This window comes from Bison bison, unplaced genomic scaffold (assembly GCF_000754665.1).
Source record: "Bison bison bison isolate TAMUID 2011002044 unplaced genomic scaffold, Bison_UMD1.0 scf7180017864203, whole genome shotgun sequence".
In the NCBI taxonomy this organism is placed as follows: domain Eukaryota; kingdom Metazoa; phylum Chordata; class Mammalia; order Artiodactyla; family Bovidae; genus Bison; species Bison bison.
In genome coordinates, this window is record NW_011494775.1 from 873068 (window position 1) to 891470 (window position 18403).

General features: G+C 36.1%; 1 protein-coding gene across 2 annotated transcripts in view; it reads left to right on the forward strand.

Moving 5' to 3' along the window:
* The window catches only part of NME5 (NME/NM23 family member 5), a 29177-nt gene that overhangs the window by 7273 nt on the left and 3501 nt on the right, over window positions 1–18403 (forward strand). The window contains exons 4-5 of one of the 2 annotated variants that reach the window (XM_010844450.1): window positions 195–295; window positions 7155–7273. In XM_010844450.1, coding sequence (XP_010842752.1) covers window positions 195–295; window positions 7155–7273 — 220 coding nt within the window. The remainder of the gene's footprint in view (window positions 1–194; window positions 296–7154; window positions 7274–18403) is intronic. The other variant, XM_010844451.1, reaches the window with a different exon arrangement.

Sequence of the window (18403 nt, forward strand, 5' to 3'; positions counted from 1 at the left end):
CAGTATATCTCTCCTGCATATTTAAATATATTTGACCCTCATGTAGATAGATTTATGCTTAAAATCAAAATAGATTAAAACCTCCATGTGTGAGAAATGGAGATGCTTCTGTAAAATTTCTAATTAGAGTACACAAGTAAAAAGTAAGGAAAGAATGTCAGATTGGGTGGTCATCATTTCTAACTTGCTTTCAGTCTGAGGGCGATTTATGGCACAGATGAGCTAAGAAATGCACTTCATGGAAGTAATGATTTTGCTGCAGCAGAAAGAGAAATTCGATTCATGTTTCCTGCAGGTGAGTTACAAATGAGTAATTAGTTAATTGCATTTACTTGTTTGCTTTCTCTCTCAATTTTGGAGATGTAGCTGGGAAGGAAGATAACAGGGTTTATCTCCAGTATATTCTGTCATATTTTCAAGTTGTAGTTACTTAACAATTTGAAGCCAAGAATAGAAAACTTAATGTTTTTCTCAGAATGAAATTGTGACCTCTAGGGAATCTTTTGAGAAGAGTTTACCTTTCTTTCCTTTATTTTGGACTGGGCATATCAAGGGTTTTTCTTCTTCTGTGTTATTATTCCTTTTAGTTATCCCTAAATGCATTAGTCGAATTTGTTACAAATGAAAAGAGACTCTTTGGCACTTTTGATGGATTTGCCATATTCTCTAATAACAGTTTACTGTTTATCTAACAAACACTCATGCTTTTATGAAATTTATAGTTCTCCATCCCCTTTTTTTTGTTTCTATCCTGTGAAGTTACAAGCTTTTTAGAAGTGGGTATAATGAGGAACAACACTGATATTCTTATTTTCAATAATATTTTTAGAGCAGAAAAGAAATTTGGTGATTTTCATTATATAGAAAAAAGCCAAAGCATTGGGCAGTTTTGAAAATTTTTTTGGCCTTTTTTTTCTTTCAGTAATTTAGACCTATTCCTCAGTATTTTTCTGCTAAAGATTTATTCAAAGAAAACTGAAAATTGTCTTGGAGATTTAAAAGTTCGGATTTTTGAACCAAAAACTGTTTTAAAGATACCTATACAAAAAAGAATTTGCTTACTACATACTTAATTCTTACTGTGACAGAAATTTCTGTCGTATCTATCCCCTTAAGGTATCTTTTTCTTTGGAGCTGTTTTTATTTTGGAATATTTACACAAAAGGAGATAGCATAGCAGCCATGAAATTAAAAGACGCTTGCTCTTTGGAAGAAAAGCTATGACCAATCTAGACAGCATATTAAAAAGCAGGGACATTACTTTGCCAACAAAGGTCCGTCTAGTCAAAGCTGTGGATTTTCCAGTAGTCATGTATGGATGTGATAGTTGGACCATAAAGAAGATTGAGTGCTGACAAATTGATGCTTTTAAACTGTGGTGCTGGAGAAGACTCTTGAGAGTTCCTTGGACTGCAAGGAGATCAAACCAGTCCATCCTAAAGGAAATCAGTCCTGAATATTCATTGGAAGGACTGAAGCTGAAGCTCCAGTACTTTGGCCACCTGTTGGGAAGAGCTGACTCATTAGAAAAGACCCCGATGCTGGGAAAGCAGGAGGAGAAGGGGATGACAGGACGAGATGGTTGAATGGCATCACTAACTCAATGGACATGAGTTTGAACAAACTTGGGGAGATGGTGAAGGATAGGGAAGCCTGGCGTGCTGCAGTCCATGGGGTCACAAAGAGTCAAACATGACTGAGTGAACAACAATGAAGATCACATAGTATAATAAGCCACTAATGAACCCATCATTCAGTTTCAATGATTTTGGTCTGTCTGCTTTTTAAAAAAAAAAATGGAAGTATAGTTGATTTAGACCAGTCTTGTTTCATCTATCACTCCTGCTTGTATTTCTCCTGCTTCTGTATTATTTGGGGGCACATCTTGAACATGAGATGTCTTTTTGATGTGGTAGATGTTTAGATTTTGTCCTACTAGTGAATTATACTTTTTCTCCTTAGCTTTTAACTAAAATAGAGTTAAAAACTCATTTATCTTAAGTGGAACAAATTTTTTAGAAGCCTGTCTTACTCATAGGGTTATATCCTTAGACTGTTAGTTTGTATTGCTTTTGATATTATTAATTAATTAACCCTCTTAGACATTTGAGAAGCAGCAGTTGTAGGATAGATATAAATGATTACCTACTACACCGTAGATCTCTTGCTATGAGAATGTGAAGTCCTTGAGAGAAGGTTTTTGGAGTTTGTGATATGAGCTCCTTCTTGCTTAGCAGTGAGGAACTATGTACAGAACCCTATACTATAAGTCACTAAAGCAAGTTACAAAGATATTCTAAGACATATTCCTAAATTCTTGAAAAAGCTAGTGCTCTTCCTTTTTAATAGGGATTGCTGATTCAAAGCTTTACTACATTCCATTCATTCAGTAAGTTTATTGAGTTATTGAGTTGTGCCAGAAATACAAAAATGAATAAGATATCCCTGCTCTGTCAAGATGATTTTATTTTAAAAGGCCAGAAAAATAAATATACAATGCAATGTATAACTTCTGCCATGAAAAAGCCTTTAAAAGTACAGTGAAAATTTATTTATGTGAGAAACGTGAAAGCACGTTTTAGTTTCTCATTAATTCATCCAACTCTGTTGTCAAAAATCAGTTGGACATATATGTAAGTATCTACATTTAGATTCTCAGTTCTGCTTCATTGATCTTTATTGTCTGTTCTTATGTCAGTACCATACAGTCTTAATATTGTGGTTTCATAATAGCATTTTTTTCTTTTTTATATATCTGTATTTGTTCCAACTCTTAAGTGTGTGTCTTGAACACCACATTTCCACTCACAAAACTTGTTCTGAGTTATTTTTCAAATGGCTTTGCAACATGCCTAGGTAAGCTTATAATTTTGCTATTCTAAATATTATTTTTCTTTATAAACAATCCCTATATATGGATAGTGACTCCCATCAAGTTGGTTCAGTTTAACATACTAATTTCTAGGGTCCTGGCACATGCGGTACTATGACTGTAGGGGTTGGAAGGTTTAAAAAGTAGATCGCAGAAAATGAAAGTTGCTTTAATGAGTACTTTTCTTTTAAACATCAAGGTATATACTTCAGAACACTTTAGTGATGAGATTTGATGAGATTTGCTTGATAGCTAAACACTTCAGATTGAGAAGTTAACACAGGTTACATACACGGTACAACAAACACTACTTCCATCTGTTAAAATAAGCCAACATGAAACTAGGAAAAAAAAGCTAGCTCTACTTCAGTGCCTAAAGTATCACACTTAATAGAAATCTTAACTTTCCCCTAAAGCAGTTGTCGTGCCATACGTGTTTTTAAATGCTAATAAAAATAAATATGTGAAAACATGTTATCAGAAGAAATGGAGATAGAGTGTTGAACACGTAACCACGTAATCCTCAGGCAGAGCTTAGTCTACTTCTTCCATATGAGAACGGTCATCATCTCCTTCCAAGGGCAACATCTCAGCTATGGCAGCACTGCTGTTGTCAGTAGTGGGGTAATTCTCGTGGATACCAAGACCAAATTTGATCATCCTGTAGACCCTGTTAGCATGGGTCTGGGGATCCTCCAGACCAAAGTCAAGATAGGAGAGCCACTTCATACAGTAGGATGACCTGGTCCTTCAAAGACTTGTCATTATTATCAGCCTTTTGCTTCAGGGTCTTGATGAGGAAATGGTCTGGGGTTTACCTCCAGGTGCTTCTTTGCTGCCAGGGCTTCCCTGGTGGCTCAGATGGTAAAGAGACTGCCTGCAATGTGGGAGACCTGGGTTTGATCCCTGGGTCGGGAAGACCCCCTGGAGAAGAAAATGGCAACCCACTCCAGTATTCTTGCCTGGAAAATCCTATGGTCAGAGGAGCCTGGAAGTCTACAGTCCATGGGGTTGCAAAGAGTCGGACACGACTGAGCAACTTTACTATCACTATGACCTGTTGTTGAGTTGTCTCTTAGGGTTTGAGCCTTCATGATTCTTTCCATGTTTGCTATCCAGCTGTACGTGCTCGTGACAATGCAGCACAGGGGTGTCACCAGTAGGTTTGATACAACCATCTCTTTTGCAGAGGGTTTGAAACTTTTTCTTTTCCTGTTTCTTATTTATTTTTGGCTGTGCTGAGTCTTTGTTATTGTGTAGGCTTTTCTTTACTTGCTGTAAGTGGGTCTGCTCTCTAGTTGCAGTGCATGGGCTTCTTATTGTAGTGGTTTCTCTTGTTGCAGAGTATGGGCTCTGCAGTGCATGGGCTTCAGTAGTTTCTGCATGTGAACTCAGTAGTTGGAGTTCCCAGGCTCCAGAGCACAGGCTTAGTATGGCACACGGGCTTAGTTGCTCTACAGCATGTGGGATCCTCCTGGACCAAGGATCAAACCCTTGTCTCCTGCACTGGCAGATGAATTCTTTACCACTGAGCCACTAGGGAGGCCCTCTTCCTATTTCTTTTTCTCCTCGTCTTCTGGAAGTTCCGGGCCCTCTTCAATGACTGACACTAAGGTCTCGCCCTCAAACTTCTTTAGCTGTTGCACACAGTACTCATCAAGTAGCAGTTCCAGAATCTGGGCCACACTATTACTGCTTGCGTGCCTGACCCCTTCAATCATTAAGTAGTCAAGTAACCAAGGACAGCACTTCTTCTTTTGTACCATAGCTCCAATTCATCAGTTCATCTCAGAGAAATATCAGTTCATCTCAGAGGTACCAAGCATAGATAGAGTCAATGTTCCCAGGAGGAATTCTGATATTATCTGAAGATCCAAGTTTCCCAGGCCTCAGGGTACCAGCCAGGCTTGGCCTCCCTTCCCCAGCAGCCAAGTGTCAGTTGTTCCTCATTAAAGGTTTTGAAATCAGGTTAGTGGAAAGTCTCCAAAATTCAAATAATAAGTAGCCAGAGACAAATAATAAATGATTTTCAAAAATAGAGAATCCAAAAATGAAGATGAACAATTTTATTCGCAATAGCATCAAAAACAATAAGATATTTAAGAATAAATTTAACAAAAGAAGTGCAATTCTTGTGCACTGAAGAGTACAAAACAAAATGTTGCTGAGAGAAATGAAAGAATATGTAAATAAATAGACATCCCCTTTTAGGGGCTTCCCTGCTGGCTCAGGTGGTAAAGAATCTGCCTGTGATGTGGGATACCTGGGTTCGATCCCTGAGTGAGGAAGGTCTCTTGGAAAAGGAAATAGCAATGCACTCCAGTTTTCTTGCCTGGAGAATTCCATGAACACAGGCGCCTGGCGGGCTACAATCTGTGTATTTGCAAAGAGTGGGACACAACCGAGCAACTAACACTTTCCTGGATCAGAAGAGTCAATATTGTCAAGATGACAGTTCACTCCAAATTGATGGATAAATTTAATGCAGTCCCTATCAAAGTCTATGCATGCTTTTATGTAGAAATTAACAAGTCAGTTCCAAAATGTATATGGAATTGTAAAGGATCTAGAAGAGCTAAGGCAATTTTGAAAGCGAGGAACGAAGTTGGAAGACTTTCACTAACCTGATTTCAACCTGTTATGAAACCACAGTAATTAAGGCTGTATGGTCCTGACTTAGGTATAGACATAAAGATCAATGAAGCAGGATTGAGAATCTAGAAGTAGATTCTTACATTTATGGCCAATTGATTTTCCATGAAAGTGCCTAGACAATTTGATGGGGAGAGGGTGATCTCTTCAACAAATGGTGCAAAGACAACTGGATATCCACATGCGAAAACAAAACCCAGTATAGACCCTTGCTTCACACCACACACAAATAGACCTAAACATAAGAGCTAAAAACTAAAAAAAAAAAAAAAAAGAGCTAAAAACTAGCTTTGGTTTTTAGGAAGAGCACCTGCTTTTTCAAGGATTAGGAATATGTCCTAGAATATCTTTATAACTTGCTTTAGTGACCCATCATATAGGGTTTTGTATATCATTCCTGACTGACTGCTAAGCAAAAGGGAGCTCATATCACAAACTCCTCTAACTGGAAGAAAATATAGAAAATCATTATTACCTTGAGTTGAACAAAGAGTTCTTATATATGACATCACAAATACAATCTGTAAAATAAAATATTGATACATTGGACTACATCAAAATTCAAAGCTTTTCTTCTTTAAAAGTCGTCATTAAATGTATGAAAAGATAAATCATAGACTGGGAGAATATACTTGCAAATCATATATCAGATAAAGCACTTGTATCTAGAATATATTAATATAAAGAATTTTTACAACTCAATACAAACAACTGAATTAAAAACTGTGCAAAAGATTTGAATAGGCATTTCACAAAAGATAACAGGCTAATAAGTACATGAAAAAGTGCTCAGCATAATCAGTGAGGAAATGCAAATCGAAAGCACCATGAGATACCTTTGCTTATCCACTAGAATAGCTATGATCAATGGCAAGGATGTAGAGATACTGGGACCCTTTTTGTTTCTGGTAGAAAAATGTTTTTTGTTGTATTGCAAGTCTGGGTCACCTATAGTGTTCAAACAAAGCTGAAAAGACTAAAATTTCCTTAAATCTTAGATAGTTTATTTTACAATTGAAAAATAAGCAGCAATATTAATATATACCATCATAGAAATAGAATTTATATGTATATTCAATAGTTTATAAGAGAGCAAGAAGCATGTATTATTCACTTGTATCTGTGAAGTGAAGTGAAGTCACTCAGTCGTGTCTGACTCTTTGCGACCCCATGGACTGTAGCCTGCTATGCTCCTCTGTCCATGGGATTTTCCACTGTGCAAACTGCCTCCATTTTGTTGACAGGAGTTAATTTTTGTGATGAATTAATCTAGATTATATTTATTCTTTTAGCTTTTCATAACATTGTCCATTATATATTTACTGTTAAAAAATGGAAATGGAAATACAAAAAAAGAGATTATTGAAAATATAATCAGAATCTTATGTGTGAGCACTATCAATATATTGATGTATTTTTTGCTATTTGTATGAGTCTTATTTTTGTGTGTGTGTGATTGTGTTTTTGAACGAACTATTTGCTATGTATCTATTTCTGTTTACTTTTTTTAAAAAAGAAAAACCAAGTATTTCTCATGTCATTAAAATTTCTTTGAATGTGTCCTTTTTAATGACCGTATAATATTTCATCATTTATGTTAGCTTTAATGGGAATACATTTGTATTTGCAGTGATTGTTGAGCCCATTCCAGTTGGACAAGCTGCTAAGGACTATTTAAATTTGTATGTAACGCCAACTCTGCTTAAAGGACTCACAGAACTTTGTAAGCAAAAACCAGCAGATCCTTTTGTAAGAAGTCTTTTTATTCATACTAAAGAATACTGTCTATAGCTTTCAGAATTAAAATATTCTTTGAAATATATAGAAAGTCATTTAAAAAAGCTATTTTATATACATTTTAGATACTTTCTTTTGTATGACATTTGATTACAGTTGACCCTTGAGTAAGAGTAGGACTTAGGGGCACTGACCCTTTGCACAGTCAAAAGTCTGGCATACTAAGAGCTCCCATGTGCAACAACTAAGACCCAGTGCAGCCAAAATAAATAAATACTTTAAAAAATCTGGCATATAATTTATAGTAGGCCCTTGTATCCTCAGTTCCTCTGTATCTGTGATTTCTGCATCCTGTGGTCAGCCAGTTGTGGATTGTGTAATACTGTCATATTTACTATTGAAAAAAGTCTCCACGTAAGTGGACCCCCACAGTTCAAATCTCTGTTGCTCCAGGGTCAACTGTGCTTATTTTCTTGCTGTGTTTTGACTCTTAAAAAAAACATTCTAAGTACATTTTCAATCATTGCATCCTTTAATTGCTCAGCATTGTTTTTGTGTATAATTTATATAATCAAATGATAAAATTAGATATATACTTGAATTTTGTTAATCATTTTTATTTCTCGTGATATCTAAATTTTCTAAATAGAAGATATGTATTTATTCACATACTCGATGCTTCAACATTGCTCATTCAGGTGGAAGAACTGTTGAGTATGAGGATGTAGGATGATCATCCAGGGCCAACTGTCAGCCTGGATCCTTCCTTATAGATACTCCCGCCCATCTGAAGAGTCTTAGAGATAATCAGGGAAGGTTATTTTAATATCAGCCCTACCAAAATAATATGTCTGGCCTTTGTTAGAATTCTCAAAAGGAATCCTTTTTGGAAGACAAAAGATTTAATCTTTCCCACATGTTAACATTACCACTTTTACAAAAAAAAAAACATTGACACGTTATTTCTCTAATAATTCTCTTTCATTGTGAAAATAGTACTTTTTTAAATTTAGTAAGAAACCTGAAACTACTGAAAAACATAAAGAAGAGAAGAAAAAGATACTCATGGTTCCATTTCCTAAACATGGTCTTGAAGTCATCTTGCCTGGACTCAACTCTGATTCCAGACACCTAAATTAAAAGACGCTTACTCCTTGGAAGAAAAGTTATGACCAACCTAGATAGCATATTCAAAAGCAGAGACATTACTTTACCAACAAAGGTCCGTCTAGTCAAGGCTATGGTTTTTCCAGTGGTCATGTATGGATGTGAGAGTTGGACTGTGAAGAAAGCTGAGCACCGAAGAATTGATGCTTTTGAACTGTGGTGCTGGAGAAGACTCTTGAGAGTCCCTTGGACTGCAAGGAGATCCAACCAGTCCATTCTGAAGGAGATCAGCCCTGGATGTTCTTTGGAAGGAATGATACTAAAGCTGAAACTCCAGTACTTTGGCCACCTCATGCGAAGAGTTGACTCTTTGGAAAAGACTCTGATGCTGGGAGGGATTGGGGGCAGGAGGAAAAGGGGACGACAGAGAATGAGATGGCTGGATGGCATCACCGACTCGATGGACGTGAGTTTGAGTGAACTCTGGGAGATGGCGATGGACAGGGAGGCCTGGCGTGCTGCGATTCATGGGGTCGCAAAGAGTTGGACAGGACTGAGCGACTGAACTGAACTGAACCTCTCCCTGAGTCTCTTTATTCACATTAGTAAGATATAGATGAAAGAGGAGAGTGAAAGAGCTCGCTTAAAACTCAACATCCAAAAAATGAAGATCATGGCATCTGGTGCCATCACTTCATGGCAAATAGATGGGAAAAAATGGGAACAGGGGATTTTTATTTTATTGGGCTCCAAAATCACTGTAGATCTTAAGTGCAATCTTGCAATTAAAAGATGCTCCTTGGAAGAAGAGCTATGACAGATCCTTTTGTTTTTCAGTCACTCAGTTATGTCTGTTTGCAGTCCAATGAACTGCAGCATGCCAGGCTTCCGTGTCCTTCACTATCTCCCAGAGCTTGCTCAAACTCATGTCAGTGATGCCATCCAACCATCTCATCCTCTCTCGTCCCCTTCTCCTCCTGCCTTCAATCTTCCCCAGCATCAGGGTCTTTTCCATTGAATCAGCTCTTCACATCAGGTGGCCAAAGTATTGGAGCTTCAGCTTCAGCATCAGTCCTTCAAATGAATATTCAGGACTGATTTCCTTTAGGAATGACTGGTTGGATCTCCTAGTAAGGAGTATCCAAGGGAAAAACAGTATCCAAGACAGTATCCAAGGGAAAAACCATAGCTTTGACTATATGGACTTTTGTTGGCAAAGTGATGTCTCTGCTTTTTAATATGCTGTCTAGGTTTGTCATTGCTTTTCTTCTAAGGAGCAGGCGGCCTTTAATTTCATGACTGCAGTCACCATCTGCAGTGATTTTGGAGCCCCCCAAAATAAAGCCTGTCACTGTTTCCATTGATTCCCCATCTATTTGCCATGAAGTGACAGGACCAGATGCCATGATCTTCATTTTTTTGAATGTTGAGTTTTAAGCCAGCTTTTGCATTCACCTCTTTCACCTTTATCAAGAGGCTCTTTAATTCTTCTTTGCTTTCTGTGATAAGGGTGGGTATCATCTGCATATCTGAGGTTATTGATATTTCTGGAACAGGTCAGTTTTCATCCAAATCCCAAAGAAGGGCCAAAGAATGTTCAAACTACCACAAAATTGCACTCATTTCACATGCTAGTAGAGTAATGCTCAAAATCCTTCAAGCTAGGCTTCAACAGTATGTGAACTGAGAACTTCCAGATGTACAAGCTAGATTTAGAAAAGGCAGAGGAACCAGAGATCAGAGTGCCAAAATCATAGAAAAAGCTAGAGAATTCCAGAAAAACATCTGCTTCATTCACTATGCTAAAGCCTTTGACTGTGTAGACTGTGGAAAATTCTTAAAGAGATGGGAATACTAGACCACCTTACCTGCCTCCTGCGAAACCTGTATGCAGGTCAAGAAGCAACAGTTAGAACCAGACATGGAACAACGGACTGGTTCCAAATTGGGAAAGGAGAATGTCAAGGCTGTATATTGTCACCATGCTTATTTAACTTATATGCAGAGTGCATAATGCAAAATGCTGGGCTGAATGAAGCACAAGCTGGAATCAAGATTCCTGGGAGAAATATCATTAACCTCAGATATGACAAACCTAGACAGCATATTAAAAAGCATAGATATCACTTTGCCAACAAAGGTCTGTATAGTCAAAGCTATGGTTTTTCCAGTGGTTGTGAATGGATGTGAGAGCTGGACAGTAAAAAAGGCTGAGTACCGAAGAATTGATGCTTCTGAATTGTAATGCTGGAGAAGACTCTTGAGAGTCCCTTGGACAGCAAATAAATCAAACCAGTCAATCCTAAAGGAAATCAACCCTGAATATTCATTGGAAGGACTGATGCTGAAGCTGAAGCTCCAAAACTTTGGCCACCTGATGGGAAGAGCTGACTCACTGGAAAAGACCCTGATGCTGGGAAAGACTAAAGCAGGAGGAGAAGGAGGTGACAGAGGATGAGATGGTTGGATGGCATCACTGACTCAATGGACATGAGTTTGAGCAAACTCCAGGAGATGGTGAAGGACAGGGAAAGCTGGTGTGCTGCAGTCCATGGCGTCGCAAAGAATCAGACATGATTTGGCACCTGAACAACAAGAACAGGATATAAATATATTAGTACCTACCTAGCTAGCATGGATATTATTAGGATTAAATGTATTAGTGCATGTAAAATTCTTCACATGCCATGTATGTAGCTGCTCAAATGTTAGCTGCTGCTATTACTGGTTTTGTTTTTGGACTTTTTTTAAAAAGTCTGTATTTCTATAGAAACTAATTCAGTTCTTTTTTTTTTCTTTGCTCAGGTTTTGTTTTTTTATATCACTATATGTAAACATATCCCATAAATATTGCTGTATTTAAGTGTATGTTTTTATTTGTTGTTTTTTTGTTGTTTTTTTAATTTTTTTAAGTGTATGTTTTATAGAGTTTATTTTAATAGTTACATATTTCTTTTGTTATCTTTACCATTCTTCTGCTGTTTGTTTGCTGTTGTAAATATTGTAACAGTAAACATCTCTCGAGTATAAAGCTTTTCACACATTGAGATTATTTCATTATTTGATCTCTTTGGAAAGAGATCAAAAAGTTAAATTATAATTTGAAACATGAAATTAAAAAAAATTTTTTGACCCTTAAAGAACTTACATTTTTTAAACTGTTTAATTTTTTAATAAGCAATGTCTGAATATGGTATAAAGTTTAAAAGTTCCAAAAGGATATATAGTGAAATATATACTCTCCTTTACATTCCTCTTCCTCAGCCACCCAGTTGTTCCTTGGAGTTGATCATTGTTACCAGCCTTTAGTATATCCTTTCAGTGAAAATCTATATATGTATATAAACATATCATTTTAGATGTACTAAAAAACACAGATACAAATGCTAGTTACTAAAAATAGTTTTTGATAACTTTTTACCTTATTTACTTTATATTGTAAATTATTAAATAGCATTATAAACGAAATTGCCCCATTTTGAAAGAACAGTTTATGGCAATCTGTATTATGGATTTGTACAATTTTTTTTTGGGGGGGGGCAGGGCATGTGACTTGTGGTATCTTCATTCTCCAACCAGGAATCGAACCCTTGCCCCCTGCAGTAGAAAGGCAGGGTGCTAACCCCTGGACTACCAGGGGATTCTCTACAATTTATTAATTAGTCACATATAGATGGTTGTTTAGTTTGCTTCCACTCCTTGCTTATTATAAACTGCTCCAGTGAATATCTTTATTCATCAGCATACCATATATCTATAGAATAAATTTCTACAAATGAAATACTGAGTAAAAAAGAATGTTATTTTGATGTTTTTGATATGTGTATTTTTACTTTGGATAAATATTGGCAAATTGCCTTTTGTAGTGAAAGTATGGGAACTTCCTAGGTAGCATTAGAGGTTAAGAACCCGTGTGCTGATGCAGGAGACATAAATGATGTGGGATTGATCCCTGGGTGGGGCATATCCCCTGGAGGAGGGCATGGCAACCCACTCTAGTATTCTTGGTCTGGAGAATCCCATGGATATAGGTGCCTTGTAGGCTACGGTCCATAGGGTCACACAGAGTTGGACACATCTTTAGCAGCTTAGCACAGCACAGCACAATCAAAGTGTGAAAGTGTTAGTGGCTCAGTTGTGTCCGACTCTTTGCGATCCCATGGGCTGTAGCCTGTCAATCTCCTTTGTCCATGGAATTCTCTAGGCAAGAATACTGGAGTAGGTAGCCATTCCCTTCTCCAGGGGATCTTCCCAACCCGGGGATCAAACGCAGGTCTCCTGCATTGTAAGTGGATTCTTTACAGCCTAAGCCACCATAGTTGTACCATTTTATACTCCAATGAAAACTGAATGAGAGTGCCTGATGTTTTTTCAAGCTTGGTGGGTTTTTTTTTTAACCAATGTAATAGGTGAAAAATGTATCTCGTAACTTAATTTATATTTCTTTTGTTATGAGTGAGTTTGAGTATCTTTTATATACGCTGCTTAGAGCCATTTGCATTTCCTTTTCTATGAAATTCCTCATACCCTTAATCCATTTGCCAGGGCTCAGTTGTCTAGTATTTTCTTTATTGTATTGGTACTCTATATGTTTAAAAAAATCAACCTTTTGTTGATTAGTAGATTTTAATAGATTTCTGTAGTTTATCACTGTCTTTTTTGACTATTTTCATGATATATTTTAATTTTTATGTAGCTGTATTTATTGAGCTCTTTTATGGCTTGGGTTTCTGTCATATTTGAAGGTTTTCTGTTTCAAGATCATAAATAACATTCTCTCATGCTGCCTTGTAGTACATTTTTCATGAAGAATTTTTTTTATGTGGACCATTTTTTAAAGTCTTTATTGAATTTGTTATAATGTTGCTTCTTTAAGGGAAAGCTTTCTTAAAAATAATTTTATTTATTTATTTATTTTTGGCTGTACTTGTTCTTCATTGATGCACAAGGGCTTTCTTTAGTTGTGGTGGCCAGGGGCTACTCTCTAGTTGCAGTGCATAGGCTTCTCATTGCAGTGGCTTCTCTTGTTGCAGAGCACAGGCTTTAGGGCGCATGACCTTCAGTAGTTGTGGTTCCCGGGCTCTAGAGCACAGGTTCAATAGTTGTGACACACTTCTTCCTGGACCAGGGATCAAACCCGTGTCTCCTGCATTGGCAGGAGCATATTCTTTACTACTGAGCCACCAGGGAAGCCCACTTCTGTTCTTTATGTTTGTTTTCTTTTTGTCCACGTGTCATATGGGATCTTAGCTCCCTGACCAGGGATTGAACTCACATCCCTTGCACTGAAAGGCAAAGTCTTAACCAGGGGACTGCCAGGAAAGTCCCCTTCTAATACATTGTAATATTATATTTCCTCCCACCCCCCATGGATATGTCTTTGATCATCTGGAATTTTTTTGTTGTTGTTGTTACAGGAAGTAAGGTAGATGCCACATTTTATTTAATTTTCCATTTGGTTACTCAGTTGACCCAAACCATTTATTGATGGTTTGTTTTTATTGTAGATTTAAGATAGTTGTTGTTTTTATTGTAGATTTTTTTTCTTGTAGATTTAAGAATCTGCTGTTAATATATACTAAGTTCTTGTATGCATTTTGTGGGTTTATTTCTATTTTGGTGAGTTGGTTTATTTCATTTATATATGTCTGTTCATTTGTAAGTACCATACTGCTTTAAGTATTATAGGTTTGTAATATATTTCAAAATCAGATAGTTCTAAACCTTTCTATTACTCTTCTTTTTCAGAATTTTATTGATTTTTTTGCATTATTATTTCTAATACAAATATTTTCAGTCACAATACATACTGTCATATTGCTTCCTTAAAGGGCAATCCCAAGGTACACTGTGATTACCAATGTATAATTTTCGTTTCACTTCATCCATATAAGTCTTAGATGTAAGTTAAAAACACTGGGGTGGGGATTGGACTGACTTAATAAGAGACAAAATAAATGAAAGATGAGAATTCAATTGCTTTAACTTTATATATATATATATATATATATATATATATGTATACTGGTAAAGTTAAACATTTTCTCCTATGTTTAATTGTATTTCCTCCTTTGTGAATTATCTATTTTTCTTTAGATCCACTTATCTGTTGGAGTTTTGTAAGAATTCCTTTTTCCATTACTGAATTATAACTAATCTACAATACTGTGTTAGTTCCAGGTGCATGACATAGTAATTTGATACTTCTTTATATTGCAAAATGTTCAATATGATAAATCTAGTTGTCATCTGTCACCATAAAATGTATTGTATTGTTATTATTATTTACTATATTCCCCATTCTCCTGTACATTTAATTCCTGTGACTTGTTTATTTTGTACCTGGAAGTTTGTACCTCTTAATATCCCTTACCGCTTTTACTCATTCCCAACCTGCCTTCCCTCTGGCAACTGCCTATTTGTTTTCTGTATCTGTGACTCTGTTTCTGTTTTGTTTATTCATTTGTTTTAGTATTTATATTCCACTTATAAGTGAAATTATATAGTATTTATCTTTCTCTGACTTATTTCACACAGCACAATACCTTCTAGATTTATCCATGTTGTTGCAAATGGAGAATTTTCTTTTCTATTGAGTAATATTCCAGTATGTATGTGTATGTGTATGTATATGTCACATCTTTTTAACCTGTTCATCTGTTGACTTAGGTTGCTTCCATATCTTGGCTATTGTAAAAATGCTCAGTGAACATAAGGGTGCATATATCTTTTCAAATTAGTGTATTTGTTTTCTTCAGAAAAAGACCAGGAAGCAGACTTGCTGGACCATATGGTAGTTCTGATTTTAATTGTTTTTTTTTTTTTTTTTCAGTTCTACCAGGTTATTGCTACAACCCATCACCCTCCACCCTCATGCACACGTGCTCAGTCATGTAACCCCATGGACTGCAGCCTGCCAAGCTCCTCTGTCCATGGACTTTTCCAGGCAAGAATACTGGAGTGGGTTACCATTTCCTTCTCCTGATTTTAATTTTTTGAGGAGCCTATTACTTTCTTTGCTGGCCATATCAACTTAAATTACAACCAGCAGTGCATGAGGTTACCTTTTTTCACATCCTTGCCAACATTTGTTAATTGTGTTTTTTAAAAAATTAATTTTTTTTTTGGTCTTCATTGCTGTTCGTGGGCTTTCTCTAGTTGCAGTGAATGAGGGCTACTCTTCATTGCACTACGCAGGCTTCTCGTGGCAGTGGCTTCTTTTCCTTTAGAGCATGGACTCTAGGGAGCTCAGTAGCTCAGGGCCTCAATAGTTGCAGCATGTGGGCCCTAGAGAATGGGTTCAGTAGTTGTGACTCATGGGTTCAGTTGCTCCAGGACATGTGTAATCTTCCTGGACCAGGAATTGAATGGGTGTCCCCTACATTGGCAGGTGAATTCTTTTTTTCCTCCATTTTTTTTGTTTGTTTTGTTTCTTTCTTTTTTTTTTTTAACTGTTATTTTTTCTGTTTTGTTTTTCTCATTTTTAAAAAAATCTTTTTTATTAATTTTTTTCAAACCCTTGTGTCAAGGGCTGATTTTCGATAGATAGCAGCGAGGGAGCTGGTGCTATGTATGAAACCCTGATAGCAGGTGAATTCTTAACCACTGGACCACCAGGCAAGTCCTATTTGTGTTCTTTTTGATGATAGCCATTCTGATTGATGTGAAGTGATAACTCATTGTGGTTTTAATTTGCATTTCCCTGATGGTTAGTGATGTTGTGTCTGTTGGCCATCTGTTTGTCTTCTTTGGAAGAATATCTATTCAGGTTCTCTGCCCATTTTTAAATTCAGTTTTTGTTTTTATGATGTTGAGGTGTATGAGTTCTTTGTATATACTGAATATTAATTTCTTATCAGATATATTGTTTGCAGATATCTTCTCCCATTCAGTAGGCTGCCTTTTCATTTCATTGATAGTTTCCTTCGCTGTGCAAAAGCTTTTTGTTTTATGTGATCTCATTTGGATTTTTTTGCTTTTGCTTCCCTTGCCTGAGGAAGTTAGTTAGTTAGTTAGTTAAGTTGCTCAGTCGTGTCTGACTCTCTGCGACCCCATGGACTGTAGCCTAACAGGCTCCTCTGTCCATGGGATTTTCCAGGCAATAGTACTGGAGTGGATTGCCATTTCCTTCTCCAGGGGATCTTCCTGACCCAGGGATCGAACCCTGGTCTCCCACATTGTAGACAGATGCTTAACCGTCTGAGCCACCAGGGAAGTCTTGCCTGAGGAAAAATACATCCAAAAATATATTGCTAATAATACAATATTGTGAGTTAACTATATTTCAAGGACTATTTTTAAAAATATATTACTAAGACTGATTTCAAAATTGCATACTGCATGTGTTTTCTTCTAGGAATTTTATGGTTTCCTCTCTGCAGTTAAGTCTTTATCCATCTTTCACTTGTTTTTGTATATAGTGTGAGAGAGTAGTTCAGTTTAATCTTTTGCATGTAGCTATTTAATTTTCCTAAAACCATTTATTGAAGAGATTGTCTTTTCCCCACTGTATTTCCTGTCTTCTTTGGCATAAGTTAATTGACCATATAAATGTGGTTTCATTTCTGGTTCTCTATTCTTTTCTGTTGATCTATGTGTCTGTTTTTATGCCAGTAGCATACTGCTTTGGTTACTATAGCTCTGTAGTATAGTTTAAAATCAGGGTGTGTGATACCCCTAGCTTTGTTCTTGTTTCTCAAGATCATTTTGGCTATTGAATATCTTTTGTGTTCCCATACAAGTTTTGGAATTATTTGTTCTAGTTCTGTGGAAAATGCTATGGTTATTTTGATAGGGATTGCATTAAATCTTGTGGTTAGTATGGTTATTTTAACAATAGTAATTCTTCTAATTCATGAATGTAACATATTTTTCCATTTGTTTGTTTTTCAGTTTCATCAGTGTAGTAACAGTTTTCTTAGTACAGGTCTTTTACCTCCTTAGTTAGATTTATTCTTAGGTATTTTTTTAATGCAATTGTAAATGTGATTGATTTCTTAATTTCTCTTTTTGTTGATAGTGTATAGAAACAACACATTTCTGTATTAAATTTGTTCTGTGCAACTTCACTGAGTTTATTAGTTCTAACAGTTTTTTGGTGCTGTCTTTAAGGTTTTCTCTGTATATCATGTCATCTTCAAATTGTGACAGTTTTACTTCTTCCTTTCCTGTTCCGATTTCTTTTATTTTTTTAATTAATTAATTTTTTCTGATTGCTCTGGCTAGGACTTTTAACACTATGCTGAATAAAGGTGGAAAAAGTGGACATGATGTTACTGTGGGCTAGTCATATATGATCTTTATTATGTTGAGGTATCGTCCCTTTATACTCACTTTGCTGAGAATTTTTATTGTAAATGGATGTTGCATTTTGTCAAAAGCTTTTTCTTCATCTGTTAAGATGACTGTATGATTTTTATACTTCAGAATGTGATGTATTATATTGATTTGCAGAAATTGAACCATCCTTGCAGCCTTGGAATAAGTCCCACTTGATCATGGTGTATGATTCTTTTAATGTATAGAATTCAGTTTTCTTTGAGGATTTTTGCTGCTATGCTTATCAGTGATACTGACCTATAATTTTCTTTTCTAGTGTTGTTTTGTCTAGTTTTGGTGTCAAGGTAATCTTGGCCTCATAGAATGAGCTTGGAAGCATTTTTTTCCTCTTCAGTTTTTTGGAATAGTTTGAGAAGGATAGGTGTAAGAATTCTTTATGTATTGGTTATATCAAGCTTGTTCTATTAGCTGCAAAAATATTTCCCTTTTTGTTTAACTTCTAATTTTGACTTTTACATAATATTCAGTAAGTCAAACCTTAATTTTTTTTCTTATTGTGAGTTTTACTTTATCATCTAAGTTTAGAAAGTTCTATTCCATTGAAAGTTTTGCTAAATATTCACTTTCATTTTCTTCTATTAATAGTTTTTTTCATTTTTAACTTTGCTATGTCTCTGGAATTTACTTTTATATATATCACAAAATGAAGATCTAAATTGATTTTTTTTCTGATCAGTTGTTCTTGTACATTGATTT